This window comes from Lepidothrix coronata, unplaced genomic scaffold (genome assembly GCF_001604755.1).
Source record: "Lepidothrix coronata isolate B3197 unplaced genomic scaffold, Lepidothrix_coronata-1.0 Scaffold63, whole genome shotgun sequence".
Classification (NCBI taxonomy): domain Eukaryota; kingdom Metazoa; phylum Chordata; class Aves; order Passeriformes; family Pipridae; genus Lepidothrix; species Lepidothrix coronata.
The window spans coordinates 822582-842806 of record NW_016690243.1 but is presented as its reverse complement, the minus strand read 5'-3'; the positions used below and the strand labels follow the sequence as shown (position 1 = coordinate 842806).

Here is a 20225-nt window from a genome sequence, read left to right as displayed (position 1 = left end):
ACCTTGAGGACACAGCATGGCAAGACATCGGTGTCCCACCATTCCCCTTTAAAAGTAAATCCCAGAGGTTAATATGCATGGCAGACATGCATGGATCAATTCTCCTCCCGGGAAAAATATAGCACTGTTAAAGTTCAGAACTCTTAAATATTTGCATAGTTTTGAAATGAACCAGTTGAGAAAATCTCTTTTTCTTCATCCCAAGGATGTCCAAGTTTCCACAACTGTTCCTGGAGCAGCGATGCTTCTGTGTAAACTATTGTCAGTGCCGGGAGGGGGGAGCCCGACAAACGCCTCGCTCGCTCTGGACGTGATACTAAATTTTCCATGTCCTCATTGCTTCCTTGCCCCCTCGCCCCTGCCCTCGTATCTCTGCCACACGCAGCCACTGTCGCCCCCTGCAATCAGCGGCGGGGACCCTCTGTCGGGGGTGGCGAGCGGCCGGGACAGGGCGGGCGACGCGGAGGGAACCCTGTCCCTATCACTATCCCCTATCTCTGTCCCGGTAGTGTCCCTGTCTCTGCAAGCGTGGCCCAAGCATCCGGGACCGGGACCACCAGCTCCCAGGTTGCCGGGGCAGGGCTACTTTCTCCTCCCACCCCCGGCAGCTCCCGGCTGCCCTGCTGTGTGCGGGGCCGTATCGCGGCTGTCATCCACCCCAGCCGGAGTCAGGGAGCCGCCCTGGCCACCGGCCAGCCCTCTCCTCGCAGCTACCTCCCCCGGCCGGCTGCTCCGCTGAGCGGGATCTTCCTGCGTCCGGTCCTACAAGTCACAGGGCAGAGTCACTCGCGGCAGAGCCGTCAGCAGCCCGCGGCAGCATGTCCGGCACCAAATACGTAGACTCGGAGGTAGGACCGCCGGGGATGGGGCCAGGATGCTTCTCCGTTGCCCTCCCGCCCGCCGCCGCCGTCGCTGCCGAGTACCTGCAGCGGCTCGGCCCCCAAGCTCCTCGACCCGTCGGAGGAGCAGGGCCCAGGCGGCTGGGCGGCAGGAGGGCGGACAGCCGGGCACCTGCGGGCAGGGACAGTGGGAGCCGAGGGGCTTGTCCCCCGCGGGACGGGGGGACGGGGGCTGCTGGAGTCCGTGGAGGGCGGTATATGGAGGCGGTATATGGAGGGTGCTACATGGAGGGCACTACGGCGGGTGCGCCGGGATGGAGGGGGCACAGTGATGGCTCTGCGTGGAGGGCAATGCCGTGGGGTCAGTGTAGTGAGGACAGTACGGTGAGGGCGCCGTGCTCCAGTCAGCGCGGCGAGGGCGGTATGGCGAGGGCAGCGTGGGGAGGGCGCTGCGCGGGGATCCCCGGCCGCTCTCAGCTGTGCCCGCGGGGGCCGCGGGAGCGCCCTCCCCGCAGAGAGGGGGCTCGCTCCGCCCTGAGGGAACGCCGCTGGCCGGGTGCGGGTGGTGCGGGACCGGAGCCGCCTGGCGGCGGGAGCCGTGCCTGGCACCGCGGGGGTGTGGTGTGCGCCCCGCGGCCACGGTTAAATAGCTGGGCGAGGGCCTTCCCGCTGCCAGGATACTGCCGCCCGCGGGAGCGGGGCCGCCTCCCCCAGCCCGCCCCCCCTGCGCGGAGCGGACCGGCCCTGCCCTCCCTGCTTCAGCTGGGCTCTCCCATCCCGCCCGCACTCCCTTTCCTTCCCGCAGGGCTTTTTGTACACGGCGCCCGTCCGGGAGCAGGGCAACATCTACAAGCCCAACAACAAGATGATGGCAGATGAGCTGAGCGAAAAGGCAGTGCACGACGTGCACACCAAAGAGATCGACCTGGTCAACCGAGACCCTAAGCACCTCAACGACGACGTGGTTAAGGTGAGGGGCCGAGGCGGGACGGGGCGGGGGGCGATGCCAGGTCCTGCGGAAGCAAGGTACGTGGGTACTGTTGGGGCGGCAGCAGCTAATCGCATCCTTCCACCTGCTGCAAGAAGGAACGGGCCAGGGGCTGATTATATATAGTTTAGGTTTTGGTTTGGTTTGGTTTTTTTTTTCAAAGAAAGGGGGCAGACAGCCGGAGAGAGGCGGGCAGCAGGCAGAGCAGCCCGCCGGAGCTCGTCGCTCCAGTGCGGTGCGGGACTCCCCTGCCGCGGGCTGTCCGCGTTCTCCCGCCGGGGCGCACCGGGCTGCGCTCGCAGCGCCCGCCGGGGAGCGGGGTGGCTCCCGCCGCGGTGTGTGCCGGCACTCAGCTCCGCAGCCAGGACGTCCCGCCCGGGGCCGAGGGAGCAGGGGGATGAGTTATGTGACCTTGTGTAACATCGTCAGAAGGGTTTTCCTTCCCCGAAGCACGCACAGAGGCAGGGCAGGGAGATGGCACAAACCGGATTGCTTTCCCTAAGCCTGGTGGGTGCAAAATCAGAGGTCCTGGTGGTCGTTTGGATTTGTATCCTTCAAAAGCTGATAAAGGGAAGAAGGCTAAGCAAAATCTAACTGTGTCCTTGTCTAGATTTTTTTGTTTGGGTTTATAAATCAGTTTGACTATCTTCACAGGTCAGGGTCGATGGAGACTTTTGCTTGAAGTCACTTTGGTCAGAAAAATCAGAGCTTAATTTTCCTCTTAGCAGACAAACTTTACACTGTGCATGTGAAAATTGAGGATGCTGTCATCTGGACTTGTCAGACCCTAGGAAAAATGGGAGCTGCCCTGTCGTAGTGGATGACTAAGCCACTAACTGGGTTGTTTAGTGTCCAGCAGTGTCAGAGTGTGTACAGTTCGCCATGTTTCTTGGTCATGAAGACCCGTTATTTATAAAGAGAAATATTGTATTGTTTCTAGAGAATCAAGAAGTTAGACTCTGGTTCCTGAATGTGTATCTGTAAAATTATTCATGCTATGTGCAGACAGTTTAGCAAGGTCCCCAGTAACCTCAAATTCCAGACTTCAACACAATTTGAAGGTGCTGGATATGACTAACCATCATGCTGGATCAATGCTAAGAATTACTCTTCAAAGCAGTCTATACCTTTAAGGAGCCATTGTCAGCTTTGCTGTATAGAAAGAAAAGGCATGAAGTTGTTACTTGTTTAGAAAAATTCATCTTGGTACAAAACTTCCACTAAAATGGGTGATTTTAAAAGGAAGAGAGCAGTTCTTTTTTCTTCTAACCATGAAGGAGCAGCTCAGTAGACAGGGAATGAAAGAGCTGATGAAGGAGACTGCATCATGGCTTATTTCGTACACCAACAGAAGTCCCCAAAGCAACCAAACCTTCTGAGGATGAGTCATAGCCCCCAGGCAAGTCACAATCCTGGTGTCCACAAACTTAACTCATGAAAGAAAGATCCTACTGGGAAAATAGGGAGACCACTGACAGCAAAAAACCCTACTGAACTTAAACTGAAGCATACAAAGCCCATCCTGCCCTCTCTGCCTCCCACAGGGGCAAGGATTAAGGAAGTTTGTTACATTCAGTCTTCTAAAAGAAACTTGGAAAATAAGAATTATAGGAGTGGGAAAAGCTAGCTTTTCAGTTAGTCCTATTGAAACAATTGTGGACCAACACATTCATTGAAAAACAGCAAACAGCCAGAATACCAGTATTGCCTCTGTGTCAACAAGTGAGCTCCTGGTAGGGAACGTAGTCACATCAAGACACGGCAATATACCAAAATGAATTTGATGTTTACCAGACAGGATCCATTTTGCATGATAAAACCAGCAGGTTTTGTAAAAAATGGCATTGTAAAGCAATCTTTTCTGTTATGAGGATAAATAAGAATAACTTTGCTTTTTGTAAGTGTATCACAGATAGGTCCAACCTGAAGAGTAGAGGGAAGAATTTTGCCACAATTTGCGCTCATTTGGACACTGTGTTCAGATTCATCTGTCAGATGTAGCAATAAAATTCAGACCCAGTACCTAGGGGACAGGCTTGGGTTGGGGTGAAGTTACACAGATTCTGTTCCTGTCTTAGCCATCGGTCTGTGGTCCCCTTCAGTCATGCATCTGCCTTTTGAACTTCAGCTGTAAGTCATCCAGGCAGAGTATAAAAGATATACTTCTATAACAGAATGAGTCCCCAGTCTTAGTCAGGTACTGGAAATCAGAAAAAAAGATGTTCAGGAGTGCTGTAAAGCCAGAAGTGTGGTTCAGGCTGAGCTTAGTTTTGTTTTGAGCGGTTACATTTTTCTAGTTTCAGGACCCTCTGCTTTTTACCCAGTATTTTATGCATTTCTTGCTACTTGACTATGAGGCACAATAGCATGGAAACTGGGGACAAATCGGTCAGCCCTGAAATAGAAATGATTAGACAGAGAATGAGGAATCTGCTCTGTAAGCAGCTCTCTAAAAGGCCTCAGTGTTGTCTGCATTCAAATACTTCCCATAGCACATTTTAAAAATAACCTTCTCTTGTGAGAAGCAGGAGACATGTTCCCTTGATTTGCAACACAAAGCATCTGCACAGCTTCCCCTGCAGCAGATGCATAGTGCAGGCAGCAATAGGGTTGGGATCCAGGCAAGGGGAAGAAACCTGATCCAGACCCTCTTATAAAAACTAGATGCATGGAGCAGCTTTACACCAAAGTTGTTGGTGACTTTGCTTATGGTTTGTCTTCAGATTAGCTACCAAGTAGAAGCTAATAGCTCAGAGGATTCCAGAAAACTGGGGCAAATGACTGGATTTCTGTTAAGAGAGGGATGTGAATGAGGCCTTACAGAACCTGAGGTATGCAGACAATGAAGTTGGCGACTCTGTGCTGGAGGAAGCACGATCTAGTGAAAATCACCAGAATTTCCTTCCTGTTCCAATTCCTTCAGTAGGGACCAGAAAGGAACAAGTTTCTTCTTCCTACAACTGCCCTCGTGCATCACCTTGACAGCAGGAGAACTTGTACTAGTGGTCCCTTTCCTTCAGGCACTGGCTTGTGAAGGTGGCTAATCAGGGAGGAGGCAAGGACAAAATCAGGCAAAGGAGAAACAGCCTCTGTGCACCTGGTAGCTCTCTGGGAGTACTGCTGGTGATACAGCTGGTTTGCATCACAGTTGTATCTGTTTCATGTGTCCTTCACTGGGCAATTTTACCCTTGGACTTGTATCCTGCATTTTATTTGTGTGTGATGAGATGCAACAAACAGGGTAGAAAACTGATTGCTGGGGTTTTTTTCCTCATTTGTTCCCCAATAACCCAGCACTCACATGAAGATGCCTGAAGTTCATCCTTTGCTCTTCTTGTTTTCCAACACAATATTTGTGTTTTCCAGAGTATGGATAAATTGCAGCCTTCCAACTCTGGAGTCCAAAGTTTCTCAAAGTATCTGTGGTCAAGTCTGCACAGAGTTTACTGAATTTGAAAGACACAGAGGAGAGAGCCAGTTCTCCCACATATTGCTCTTCTCAGTAACTTCCTTGCTCAGGATGGGGATGGAGCTTGCAGCCAACCCTGAAAAGTCTACTCCTTTGGGACTAGTGAGGACCAAATGTGCAGTCACATCTGCAGCCAGATTACGGTTTTTTTCCTACAGTTATGTGCTAGGAAGAAAGGCCTGTGCCTCGTCTACCATCTAGAACATATTTATTATTTTCTTTTAAACAAGTGGTGTCTGTCCACTGTTTGTTATATAGGAGTCCTTTTTGCTCTGGGAAAAAAAAATCCAGTACTTGGCTACAGATGTGAGGATGCAGAGCCTTTGTACAAAGTTTTAAACAGTTATGTATTCATGCATTCCACTTAAAACTAATGCAGTTAAGGACAATTCAGCTCACTGCAAGGAAAAGTCTGGAATTTTTAGTCAGATGTTGACAAATACCATAATACCCTTATGTAGTCATTAGGGAGGAAACTATTACTCAGCCATTTTAAAGCCATTTACAATTTCTGCCTCTTTTTAATGAAAAGAGAGGGTTTTTGAAAAGCAGTTTGCCATTTTATTTAATCTTTCACAATGAAGGTTTCTCCCTGTTGCAGTGAAAAAAAATGTAAGATGCACAGAGAGATGACTGGGCAAAGCACTTCCCATCCCTACACCTGAGAACCTCCTGGAAGGAAAGCAGGTGTCATCCCCTGCTCTTTTTGGATGGGAAGGCTAAGGTGTTGAGGGCTGTCATTCGGATGTGACAACAGGCGTCAACATGAGAGGAACACAGTTCTGCTCTTCAACATAGTAAAATGAGAGAAAAGCAGAGCTCAACAGGATGCTATTTCTGACACAATTAAGTGAAATTTAATGCAGAGCCTTTTTCTTTGGTTTTAGGTATTGTTAAAATCCTGAGAAAATAGATATATAATTTTAAATATAACCACATAAATATATAAATGTATAAATATATAGACATGCAAATGTGTGTGTGTGTGTGTGTGTTCTAATCCAAGCTTGTCATCTGGGTGCTTGCAGTTGGCAGTGATTGAAGTGAGATGCCTCTGGAGGCAGATTCACATCACAGAGTTTAGCCCTAACCATAGAATGGAACAAACAGTGCTCTCAAAGGGCATGTTTCTCTCAATTGCTGATACATGTAGCTTAGACATGACACCTTACTTGTACATAGCTGCGTTTAAATGTAATTATTCTCTAACTTTTTCTCCTATTAACAGGCTATGGGGTTTAGATTTAAAATGCAAGAAAATTCAGATGTTTGATTTTGGCTACCCACATGATCCAATTCTGTTTCAAATTTTTCTTCCAAGGCTAGTCTAGGAGTGAGAGATTAAAAAGTCAGCATCATTATGAATGCCAGTTTATATGAGGATTGAGCGAGGTTTTGCAAGTTCTCAAAAACACTTTTCTTGGACTTCAATTCGGAGTTCCGAGACATGGAATTTCAAAATGTCCGTAAGATTACAGCTAATAATGGCATCTGTCCTAATGAAAGCTTCTTTCTCAAAAAAATGTGTTTGTACTTAAACTCATGGTGTTATTAAAGCCTTATGCACAGCGTTCTTGCTTAGCATGATGAACATTACTCATAACTCCATAGGAAAATGTTCATTTGATGTCCATGAGGACAGAGAGCCAACAATTCAGCATGGCTGTTCCTTTTGTTAGAATTTATTGAACATTATCTCAGATTCAGAGAAGAGTAATATTTTTCAGTTCTGTTAGCTTCATCAGAATTCAGATTAGGTTTGAAAATTTTAAGAACAATTTGAATTAATTGTAAAGTTTTTAGCCCATTATGTGGATAAAAACACCATCTTCTCTTGCATAGGTTATGGATATCTAAAACAAACAAACAAAAATATTGAAATACAAAACTCTCCCGGGAGAAGAGGTGTAATTTGTACAGTAGAGTGGTCTGCCCATGAGGTCCCCAGTGAGGAAATTTGATCTTTGTTGTATTTTAGGCAACAGAAAGAAGAAATGAACTTGGGTGATTCTGTAACACTTGTGATCTCTGGAGAACTGAAGACAGATATAGTTCTAAACTAAGATAAGTTTGTATTTCCCACAGCTCTCAAATACCCTTGTAATAAACAAACAGCAGGATGAAGTGTACATCAGTAATCGATTTTATGAGCTTTTTGATCCAGAACTACCATCTCTCTTTTCTTTTCCAGGCAAATGACAGTAATAAAACCCATCTTGGACTTTGAACATGAAAGAGAGTTTACGCCATTTAATTTTGTTTGATTTATTGAGAAGGCAGGTTTAACCCTACTAGTCTCTTTATATTTTCCTGACAGATTTCTTATGAAAATGTCTTTTGCTAGTTTCAAAACAAACTTTGAATTTCATGCAATATCATTCTTATCAGAAATTATGTTATCAGATTAACATTCGAAAGAACAAATATTTTCAGTACCACAATCCCCACTCTAATGAGCATGTGATAAAACACGATTTTATTCAAGATAAAGGAACTGGGCTGTACACGGGTAGGGTTTTTCCCTAGTCTTTTATTTATTTGGCCCACATACTTTATTTTCAAATAAATAGGAACTGATAAATTCAGCTTCATAGATAAGTGAGAAGACACTCTCACAGCTGAAGGTGAAAGCATCACATTCTCTGTCCAAATTCCTGCTGTACTGAATTTATATTCACATTTTCAAAAAAGCGTAAGGGAGTCTCCTAGATGGATTGCAACACTTTCTCTGTCAACTTTGAAATCTCTTCTTGAAATTCAAAGAAATGCTACAAAAAATAATCAGTTTCCCCTCAAGATCAGGTTAGTATCTCCTGTAGATATCAGTTGTAAAGTCATCTGTTGTTCTCTGAAGTCCAAGTTCATGTATCGTAGAAATATAGAATGGTTTGGGCTGGAAGAGACCTTAAAGATCATCTGGTTCCAACTTCCCTGCCATGGGCTGGGATGCAACCCACTAGATCAAGTTGCTCAAAGCCCCATCTAACCTGGCCTTGAACATTTCCAGTCATGGGACATCCACAACCTCTGGGAAACCTGTTCCAGTGCCTCACTTATTAATTTCTTTTTATTATATAATCTAAACTTACACTCTTTCAGTTTGAAGCCATTCCCCCTTGTTCTGTCACTACATGCGCTCCAGCTGTCTTGTAAGCCTGCTTTATGTACTGAAAGTGCTCAGTGGTCTCCCTGAACCCTTCCCTTCTCAAGGCAGAACAATCCTGAGTTTCTCCTGTCTTCATAGGAGAGGTGCTCCAGCCCTCAGATCGTCTTTGTGGCCCTCCTCTGGGCTTCCTCCAAGAGGTCCACATTCTTATCTTGGAGGTCCCAGAGCTGGGTGCAGCACTCCAGCTGGGGTCTCATGAGAGCAGAGTGGGAGAATCACCTTCCTTGACCTACTGGTCACACTTTTGACGCAGCCCAGAGTGCTGGTGGCTTTCTGGATTGCAAGTGCACATTGCTGGGTCTTATTGAGCATCTCATCAACCAACACCCCCAAGTCTTTCTCTGCAGGGCTGTTCTCAGTCCATCTTCCGCCCAGCCTGTATTTATGCTTGGGATTGCCCTCAACCAGGTGCGGGAACTTGCACTTGGCCTTGTTGAACTTCATGAAGTTACATGAGACCACCTCTCAAGCTCATCCAGGTCCCACTGGATGACATCCCTTCCCTCCAGCGTGTCAACTGCACTACACAGCTTTGTGGCATCAGCATGCACTCAATCCCATCTCATAAACAAAGAGCAGAACTGTAGAATAATGATATCTTGATTTTTCTGAAATGCTAAAGAAGTAATTATCTCATAATTAGGGATCGGTAACTTAAGATCTTGCATAAGAAAGACAACCTTCTAACAGGATGAATGTCAGGGCAAATTGTTTTTTAAAGGAACGGAGGGGCAGCTGGGCATCACTGCACACTGTCAGCAATAAGCATGTTCTGGTAGAAATGAGGTAAAAGGTGAAAACAAGTGATAGAGATTTGCAAAAAAGAATTGCAGCAGTTAACTGCAATGTGTTTATGGGTAGTATACGTAGTCAAGAGTCTCCCTCCCTTAGAATCCCTTTACAAACAATAAAGAGGAAAAAATGGTTTCCAGATCTAAAACAACCCCCAAAGGTCCCTGTCTCTCTCCATGCACAGTTAAAGGAGTCTGAGATCTCTATATTTCCATTTCCCATTAGTGCCTAAATTTAGGAGGGATGAAGCTACACCAAGTTCCAAAAAGTTATACTTAATAGCACTTTATTACCTTAATAGCATACAACAATAAAATATAAATATACCATATTTATGTTTATTAAATAAAATATAGTGTAAAATATAAAATCCGTTTCCAGAATGTCTTTGCTTTTATTAAAGTTTTTGGATTCTGCTTAACTCCAGACTCCACTGAAATAAGTAAAAAAATTCCCATTATGTTAATGTAGTCAAAATTTCACACTGGTGTTTATGTTGACGAATATACCTCTTTAAACATACAGATTGACAGACATATGTGGACGTACATATATGTAGCAAGGTTCTTTGCTAAACTAGCTGTATTGAACAGGGAACTGTGAAACATGAAACAAATAATGAAACAAAGAAAACTTCTTAGGAGTTTCTGTTAGGGAAAACTGCAATAACCTCCCAGCAGCCCAGTTTCCAGGGAGGAAAACAGTAATTTTATTTTCTAACTGCTTACTCAAGCAACATCAAGATATTTTTCAAGGAACTCGCTGACATGATATCCCCACCTGCACAGGAAGTTCTGATGTGTTGTAGAAGAGTGCAGATCTCTCCTTGAAGATGATAGTCTTTTGTTCTGCCAGGCTGTATTGAGACAAAACAGGCAAGTGCTTCAGGAATAGATCTCTGGAGAACAGCTGATTGTTACAGTGCTGGCCCGTTGGTATCAGTTGCATTTTTCTCACAAGTACTTCTGCACATTTTGATGAGCCTGCCCATCTGATAAAACAAAGCCCATCACCGGGGCTCTTCTGGTATGTAATCAGTAATTGGGCAGGGAGCAGGAGGTTGTTCACTCAGTAATTAGTAGCAAATTAATTTTTGGCTATTTTCATTGATTTTCAGTTTTGTGAAATGATGATCTGCAGTCACCTTTTTCTAAGTCATGGTATCATTTAAAAACTTTTCATAATCCATTTGAGAATTTTGTTATGCATGCAGTAGGAATCACTCCTGACCAGACTGGTTTTCTTGCTTGGCTGGAAGAGTTCAGTCCTTCTATCCTGCTTTCTAACTTGAATATCTTGTTTGTCAAGCATTGTTTGCTTTTCTGGCATACTCTATAGCACTCAGGAAAAATTCACTATTTCCATTAAGAGATCTGCCAGCAGAACACTTTTCTTGCTGTATTGTGGAAAGCGGGCACAGGGACACAGGGAATGTAAGGCAAAGTCATTGGTCAATTTGAGCCAGTAACTGGGGTGCAACAGTTCTGCTTGCTTGTTTAGGCTTTCATTCACTTTGGAAGTACTTGTTGTCATTTTTCTGCACTTAATCAGCCTCACATAAGAGCTCTGGTCCTAGCCATCTGCAGTCATGGCCTTTTTTTTTTTAATTTATTTATTATTTTTATTTTTCATTTATTTATTTATTTTTATTATTTTCAAAAGAGGAACTGTTGTATCTGGTGATCTGGCCAGTCCCCAGAAGATGTGTGCTCTGAAAACAAAGTTCAAGATTGACAGGCAAAGCCCAAGCTTGCTGCAGCCCTGCTTGGAGGGACTCCTGGGGTTCCCTTGTTAGATGCTTGCCACCAATGCCAAGAGTCAAGGTGATGTCTTGAATGGAGCTGAACACTGCTAGGTGTTCCTGTTTTGTAGTCACTCATGCTGTAGCCTGAGGTTTATATAAATACTGTGGAATAGAATGAGTTTTGGCTTTACTAAACACCTGAAAGCACCTAATGTTTGCTGTCAAAACCTGATTAGGGAGGAAGTATCTCATCTAGGAATCACAAAGCTCCCTGTTTTCAGCTTCTCTACATAACTACAAGTAAACATTTGCCAGATGTTGATTAACAGTACTCTTTAAAGGGTGAATGAGTCTCCTGATGTCTCAGGAGAAGGGAGAAGAGAAGGGAGAAGAGAAGGGAGAAGAAGAGAAGGGAGAAGAGCAGCTTTACTCCTTTAAGTCTCAACACCTCCCCATCCTCTTTCCTGTGGATTCAGTAGAAATAGTACAAACTTTTTCATCATTTTCTGATAAACTGTGGCAGTTGTCTGGAAGACAAGCTTCAGTATATGTGGAAATATGGTATTCCAGAGAATCAAGGAAACACGTAGACGTTTAGCTTGTATCACTGATTTAACAGAAAGGTTGTGAGTTTATTGCTTGGGGTTTTTGTTCAGATGATGTGATGCCTTTCTTCTCCAGGCACTGTAACTGGAAATTTTTAAGTTTCAAATAGTATGTGGAAGTACAAAAGCTAATAATGATCTCGTATGCTCATGTATTTTCTTATTTTTAATAATACACACCATGGCCTTCTTCAGTGTTAGTAGTGTTGCACCTATCCTGAACGTCACAGCCCAGATGTGACTCATGCCATAGAAAGGCATGTCATTTTGTGATATTTCATATATTTTCTTCTGTTGATTGCTTCTTTAAAGGACATTGAATACATTGGGGATTTTTACAAATTACATTTGTAAAAATACCATATCTGCTTCAAGTCTTATAAGGACACAATATAATACGGTGAAACAATATTAAATTTACAGTCTTGGAAGCAGGGAAAACCTGTTTAAAAACAGCCCAGGATAAGCAGTAAATACAGTTTCCACAGTCTGTGCAAAAAAAATAAAGAAAACTAGCTTATGACTCTTCCTTGTATACATTCAGACTAGACTTTAACCCTGATCTGACAGAGGGTGTAAGCATATTGACCTCAGCAGGACAGTTCACATTTTTCAGGTTGTGCACGTATTTAAGTGGTTTCCCTGACTGGAGATAATAGTGATCAATCAAGAGATATCCAGTAACGATCTAAGCAACCTTTTACTGACTCCAAAATACATTGATGGCACTCAAAAATGTAGGCACCCTCACCGCTTGTTTGGGTTCCTCTTAAGTGGAGTAGGGGTGGTGCCTGGCAATGCAAACTGCATACTGTGAGCACAGTGTCAGCATGCAGCAACCACACACGAAGATTTGATTATAGTTACAATCACAGAAGTGTAGATCAAAGCCTAATGCTCATGGTCTTAATAATTTTTTTTCTGATAGACCTAGCACAGTAATTTTTTCTATGTAATGGGTATTATGTACCTCAGAGAACAAACTTTTGAGGAAAACCACAACTGGTAAGTAGGTGATTTGAGGTTGGCATTTAACACGCCTTTCCAGCCTGCCAGGTTTTGATGCATAGAGATTTACAATGGTAAGGTCAGAATGTCAATTGATTTCGTACATAAGACATATATTCTTGAGTCAGATGATAACACCATTAAGCTTTTTTAATTAGTAATTCTTTTCCTTAAACAGACTTTTTCCCTTTCTTGTAAAAAATCTTGTAAATAAATCCCATACTGTTTCCCTCTCTTGTAAATAAATCTATTTTAGAATCAAAACAGGTTCCTTAATTTCCTGATAAACATATACAGAGCAAAAGAAGCTGTGTTGATTCTCATAGCAGAATAAGACAAAAGCTTCAAGCAACGTAAAACCTGGCTTTGCCAAACTGAATAGTAGGAAACAAAGAATAGCTGAAGTCAGGAAGCATATTGTAGGCATGGTACAGGAGTTGATAATGTTTAATAGTTTAGGCTGAAACAGAAGGCTATAGCAAGTTATTACCATCCTTTAGAGGGTCAAAACAAATTTCCTGTACTTCTCTCCTTGTCACAAGAGAACGTGCCTATATTTTCATTAGCTTATCAACAACCTCAATGTAATTTTAGAGCACACCCTGATAGCTCTGGAGGAACAAACTACACACTGAACATGCAATCTACTACACAAGACCTGTGCCTAACCTAAGCATGCCTATATGTAGATAAAACTGAGTTCTTCACGGATCTACATGTATGTGATGCTTTGGCAAATGTGGCCTTGAGAACAATACCCCCAAAAAGGTGTGTTATCCTTGCAAACCAGTTAGATTCGTTTCCAGAATGAGTGTCTTTCTTCTGCAGCGTTCTATTTCTGGCCACTTCATTCATCTATCAGTCCTATTTTTACTTAGTTCAGTTGGACTCCCATTATCAGTCTGATGACACTCACCATCATTGAGTGCTACTGAACTAAAAATCAGAGGAGAGTAATAGGAGTGACTGAGGAGCGAGTAAGTAACCTGAGTGATGTAAATGTAACCCATAGCAAGGCAAAATGCATCCAGTCACCTGTTCTTCCTGCTGCCTGTGGAGGACTAATCCCTAGGAGTTAAAAGTAGGATCCTTCATGGGAGTGGTTTAGTGCAGGAAGAATCTGAGTGATATCTCAGTTCCTGCAGCATAAGGACTTATCTGTACTGCTTGAACAGTGAAATAATTAGATCATTTCCCAGCCAGTGCATCTCTGTATAATCTGTTAGCAGATGAGAAGTAGAAGAGCCTAGATTACCTCAACTCCTTGTCTGTCTTTATTTAGACGTTGCTGCAGGCGAGTCTGGTTTTGGACAGCACTGCAGAGGTTCGCGTGCCAGGCATAGCTGGACTTTCTTGACGTGTGTGTAGTTTCATAATGTTCTTACGGCTTTCAGGGAGATAACTTCATTTTAACACTGTATTCAGCTAAGAGTCTTTTGAGTTGTCAGGCTGTTTTTCTGTCTTTTCACTCACAGGTTCCCTTATTCAAACTAGAGTAATGTGGAACATGGGACTTGAGGAATAATAAAATGGGAAAGGCATAGTAGTGTTATATCAGCCATGGTTCCTACAGAGCCATCTATTCAGCTTCTGTGCATTGGTAGAAACATTCTGAGAGTTGTTGAAATTACTCCAAGAAAGTCACCATGATAATTATTGGTGGCATGAGTATTTGCTATTTTCTTACAGGCAGATTTACCCCTGAGTACTTTTAGGATAACTGTGTATGACTTGAGCTGGGAAATCCTGACCAAAGATATGTCATAAATGTTCTAATATTAGCGGCATCTTCTGAAATGAAGACAGGGCTGTCCATCTGGAAATGTTATATGGCATGATTTTTCTGTCAGCTCCCCAGGATTAACTCCATGGACATTTTGCTGAAGACAACAGGGTAACATTATTAGTTACTGAGAATTGCAGTTACAGAAAGTTTACTATTTGATTTGAAAACCAATGAGTTTATTGGCTTCCATTTCCAGTAAAACATTCATTACAATGGATTATTTTGAAAGGAATCAAATTATGGACCAGTCTTACTGTATATTTTAAAAGTTCTAGAAAATTCACTTTAACCCATGGTTTCTTTTTGCATGCCAAAAAATGCTTTTCTGATAAAAATAGGTCCCACTTACCTAGATTAAAGATATAACCATGAAAAGTCCCATGGAACTCAATGCAAACTTGTTTTCCTTCTGAGATTTAATATTTCCCTTACCAATGAGTTGAAAAAATAAAAGGTGGAGTCTACCACAACTGAACTGAATAAAAAGACTTTAGGTATGACACTGACTAGCCCTCAATACTCTGAACTTCTGGGATTGGCTATGCTGCCTTTGCCAAGGATCACAACATCAGCTGGTGTGAAGCATGCAATAAATTGTCATAAATTTTAGAAATTAGATCTATTTTCAACCATATAGTTTTTATGTAGTAATATTTTTTGAGAAGCAATTTTCTTTGCTGTAATCATCCTGGATTTTGCCATCATCTGCATATTTTTATTATCTGATTGCAAGGCAAATGTTGATGATAAGCCAAGAACACCCATTCATTTGAAAATGAACTAACATGGGATGTGGGCTACCATGAAAAGTTTGCTTTTGAATAGCGGCAGAAACAGATTCTATAAATATGCTTACTTATGTATTCCAAAAAGAAAATATTTGTGCTCCATAAACTCAGGCATACATTTTCCCAGCTTGTGTACTCAGTTTAATGAGATTGATTTCAGTGGACAATGTACAGATCTTGAGATCATCTGGAGGGGCAGGAGTGGGAATAAATGTAAGACAAAATGCCGTCATTGGTAATAATGACTTCTCCATGTATACATCTACAACCTTTCCTTTTTTCTTTCATGATGTAGTCCTAAAATCCTGTGATTGATACAAGGACATCTGTGTTTTTCATTTAGTAAAAAGATCACAATACATCTGGAAAAGTTTCTTGCTCTATTTTATTATACTTCAGCTAACTTTTAATGTCTTATGATGGTCAACGTACTTCATAAAGCTAATTTTTGTCTGTTGTTTACTCTCCAGAGATGCGCATTTATATCTAATAACCCCACAAAGAAAACAGAGAGCATGTTGTTGCCTGTGATGCCTTCCCCAAAATCAGAGCTATTTCCACAAGAGCTTCAGTCTTGCACGCATTGAAATTACAGAGCCCAAATAATTTCCAATTTCATGTCGTCACTGAGCAGTGAATGTAGAGATCTTCCTACACTGTCTTTAGACTGCTTTCAAGGAACCTGTTTTCCAAGATTTCTACCAAAAATTAATTAACCTAGAAAAGCAGAGGTTATTGCATACATGTAGAACTTTTACAGAACAGAACCATTATTCAAACTCTTTTAATTTTCTCATTTTGTAGCTATTACTTAAAATTATGCTATTCAGTTTCAGAAAGTCCAGTCAAACTTTTGGCCCTTCTTGCTGTTACAGACAAGCATGTAGAGATGACCTGTGTTCCTTGGGTACTGCACCACTGCAGAGTCTCACATTGGTTTCTGCGTAGGTGGAATTTCAACTCAAATGCTATCTTTAGGTGTGATTGTGATGGTGATGGTGATGACGATGAATTCCTATCCCAAAGAATGACTTTCAGACCACTAGAACCTCCTTCAGAGTAGCAGACAAAGAGGAGGTTAATAGTTTGCATTACATGATGTCTAGAGAGAAGAACTGGCAGAGAAAGTAATGTTTAGGCACAATAATATGTCCAGTTAAGCCAGCCTGATGTTAGGCATTCAAGATATTTGATATCACAGATGATTCAGAAATTTTCTCCCAAGGACTTTTGAGCCCTTCATGTAAGATTGCACCTAGACTGTGCACTTTTGCTTGGAATTATGTTTTTTTTGTTTAAGAAGCAAGAAAGTCCTGTGGTTTTGTAGTATTTTTCCCTTTGTTAGTAACTTATGTTTGGAGGTGATAAAACTTCAGCAGGAGAGAAGGAGTGCTTTCCAGTTATTTTGTATATTTCAGATTAAAAGAAGTGATAGGGAGCTTTTTCCCATAGTATAAGCAATACTTACACTGCGTGTGTGTATATTCATCTGCTTCCAGAGTGCTAAGGTACTATTGCACAAGTTTCTGAGGCTGCTGGCCCATATCATACTTACCCTGCTCCTGTAAATCTTCACTTTCAGCAGCGTTATCATCTCACTTTGGGATCCAGTCCCAGAAATGCAAATTCTTTTTTTTTTCATCTGATTTAAACAGTCATTTAGTTTCTTGCAGATGAATAGTGTTGTGATGTTCTCTTTCCTGCTGAATGCAGTATCTATACAATTGGTTGAGCTAACTAAATTAAATATCCTGTACTGTGGGTTATATCAAACACATCTGTGTGACACGGAGCTGAACCATCATTGCAATTCTGTTAATTTTCTAATAGAAATGTTATGACAATTAAGCTTCCTGAACAGCTCAGTATTTCAACAGAGAGTGCTAAAATATGCCTTTTGGAATGCACTGCTTCCTTCAGTGACTTTTTGAATAGTCAAAACTACAAAATACATGGAAGAGTGTGTTCCTTCTAAATATTAACATGTTAGCCTGACTATGTCTTTCATGAACAGAGTTGTCACATAAATAGCATAGGCTAGAACAAAATAACTCTAATGTGAGTAGCCTTCTCATATTTAGTAAGATGAAAGAGTTCCCTAGCACTTTAGGACTAAAGAGGAGCTCCACCTGATCCATGTCTAAGTCCATAATTTTGTTTCTCAGTCTACTAGGAACTATCTATGCCTGTTTCAAAGTATGTATTTAAATAGCTAGCCTCACTGTTTATTCACTGCCAACATTCAGCAATGGAAAGATGGCAAAATTTGGATGAATAAAACAGATTTTATTGATACGTGCTTGAGGTGTGTAAAAAGTCAAAGTAGTGACTCCATTCATAAAGATGTGAATGAGTTAGGCAATGAAAGCATGATGATTCTACTCACCTGGTTTGTCCCTCAAGTAGACTAAAGGCACTGCATACCTTAGGGATGTAGGAGATGAAGAAAATATATTCGGCTTTGTGAAAAACTCCCATCTAGAAGTTAGATGTCTAATTTAGAGCTAATCATTGAGTCTCTCTGCTAGTCAATGGAAAAAAATAGTTACTGAAGATTCATTACTTAAATAATGTGTTATAATGGGTTGAAACCATGTTGGGATGTAAGAAGCACATGCTTTAGTGTTTTGTTGCAGGGGACTATAGCTCTCTAGGAAAGGTGTTTCTGGAATACACCCTTGATGCAAATGTCTGACTGACCTGACTTTGTGTTCTTTGCTGCAGATCGATTTTGAAGATGTGATTGCTGAGCCAGAGGGAACACACAGCTTTGATGGGATTTGGAAGGCCAGTTTTACCACCTTCACTGTAACGAAATACTGGTTTTATCGTTTACTGTCAGCAATCTTTGGTATTCCTATGGCTCTCATCTGGGGCATCTACTTTGCCATTTTGTCCTTCCTGCACATCTGGGCAGTGGTCCCGTGCATACGGAGCTACCTGATTGAGATCCAGTGCATTAGCCGCGTCTATTCGATCTGCATCCACACATTCTGCGACCCACTGTTCGAGGCTGTAGGCAAAATGTTCAGCAGCATCCGATTCACAGTACGGAAGGAGATTTGAGGGACATGTCAAAGAGAGCCATCAGCCTAGGAAGGGGGTTTTTGTGTTGTTTGGAGTGTTTTGGTGCCAGTTTCATGTTTCCCAAAGCAACATACAGCAACTGGTGGTGGATATACTGGCCCAAAACAAAGAATCACTTGCTCAGTTTCTTTTTCTACTGTTTATTCTTACTGGACTACTTGCCTTTTTTTTTCCTTTCTTTTTCCTTTTTTTTTTTTTCCTCTCCAGTCTGCATTTCAAACTAACCTTAAATGGCTATTCTTCCAAGCCAGCTGCATATCATTTTGCTGGACGTTCAATTCAGAGATTGAAGTGTTGTTGGATGCCTTTTTATCTTACCCTTCATTCCTTGTGAGATAAATCCACAGTGATACTGAAGAATGACAAAAATGCTTTCCAACACTATAAAGCCATTCATTTTATTGTGGCCAAAGAGTGCAGAGCTATCGCAGCAGAATGAACGTGACCAGCTGGCAGGTTTTAGCAGAATGTTCTTTTTCAATTGGATTGTCAGTTGACTGCAGCTATTTACAGTCATGGTCAGATATTGTGCACTATGAATAAATTAGTTAAGTAAACATATTACTGCACTAGTGTATGTCCTGAAAATTTAACACTTTATCAGGCTGTAAACCTCGACATGTAAAAGCTTCGGTGGGTGCCTTTCTGTCTCATTCTCTCTTGGAAGTTTGCATCTAGTTGTTTCTCAGTCTTTGCTAGGATTGTAGAAGCAAACTGCAGTTGAGAGCTCTAAAACTGGTTATAATGGAAATGTTTTCCTGACTATGACTTATGACACATCCCTTAGCGACCATTTAGGTGCTTATGTCATAGGCTTCTGGGGTATTTTTGCAAAGTATTCTTACAAATGCATATCGCAGGTATGCCAAAGATAATCTTGAGTTTCAAGAAAAATGAAGGTGTGCCAAACAAGCCACAGGAGGCCAGGGAGGAGCTGCCCCTGAGAGAAACTTTTCCATCATCTTTCAAAACTTCCCTATCAGCAGAAGTCAGCCTGCCACTAGCATGTAGATTGTTTTCAGGATGCTTTGCTGAGTTTAAACTTATCCATCACAAGAGATGGTTTAGAATCTTCGCATTTGTGTGTTGGTTTGTTCATTTTTTTTTAGCTGACCTGCCAGGAAGTCTTAGAGGGTGTTGTGTGAAACTACCGTGTTGCAAAGTGGAAGGCCTCTGTAGCAGAGCCTTTGCAACATGTTTTGATGCTGTGACCTGCAAGAGCTTTTTGCCCTCATGATAGTACTGTGTTCAGAGATGCTCTCTGCATCCTCATTGGTGTGTGTGAAGCATTTGTAAAAATAGTCGTGAGGCTAATCAGCTTTATTGTAAAGCAAGCTGGGGCCTGAGCCTGCTCCAGCTGCAATCTCCAGCAACCAGTTCTTGCCCTCCAGGTGTGCAAGATTTGGCCCTTGGGATGAACATGGAGCTGTCTGGTACACCTATAGCTTTATTATTTAGCGCTGATATTTCACATACTGCTTTACCTAACATGGGAGAGCCTTCGGTTCTATTTCTGCCAAAGCATTGAAAACTTTAGGAAATGCTGCATTTTTTTAAGGGGGAGGGAAGAGGGAAGGGGAGAGAGGGTGCACAAAAAAATTTACAAAACTATTAACTACTATTTGCATTTAAAACAGACACTGGTATGTTTTTCTATGTACATAATGAAGAGTGTACTGTTATAGATTTTTTCAGTATTAAAAACAAGCAAGATTGTAAACAAGAAATATTTTATCTTTTTATGAGGAAAATCACTCTGAAAGAAACCTTGATTTACGATACAAACTGTGTATCCTGAAAGATGTCTGTTCACTTAGATTCTTAGTCCCTAATCTAAATACATTGCTGATCCAAACATTTACATTATTGTTATACGCTTACAGATATAACTGGCACATTTTTTTAAATTCTGCATGTACATTAAAGACTACAATAAAAAGATGCTTAATGATA

General features: G+C 42.1%; 1 protein-coding gene across 1 annotated transcript; it reads left to right on the top strand.

Annotated features, from left to right (window-relative positions):
* The first annotated feature begins 722 nt into the window (after positions 1-722).
* Positions 723-20225, top strand: CAV1 (caveolin 1). Its single transcript, XM_017817913.1, has 3 exons — positions 723-848; positions 1645-1809; positions 17910-20225. Exons 1-3 carry the CDS (start codon positions 819-821, stop codon positions 18249-18251), a joined length of 537 nt encoding a protein of 178 aa, XP_017673402.1. The 5' UTR covers positions 723-818; the 3' UTR covers positions 18252-20225.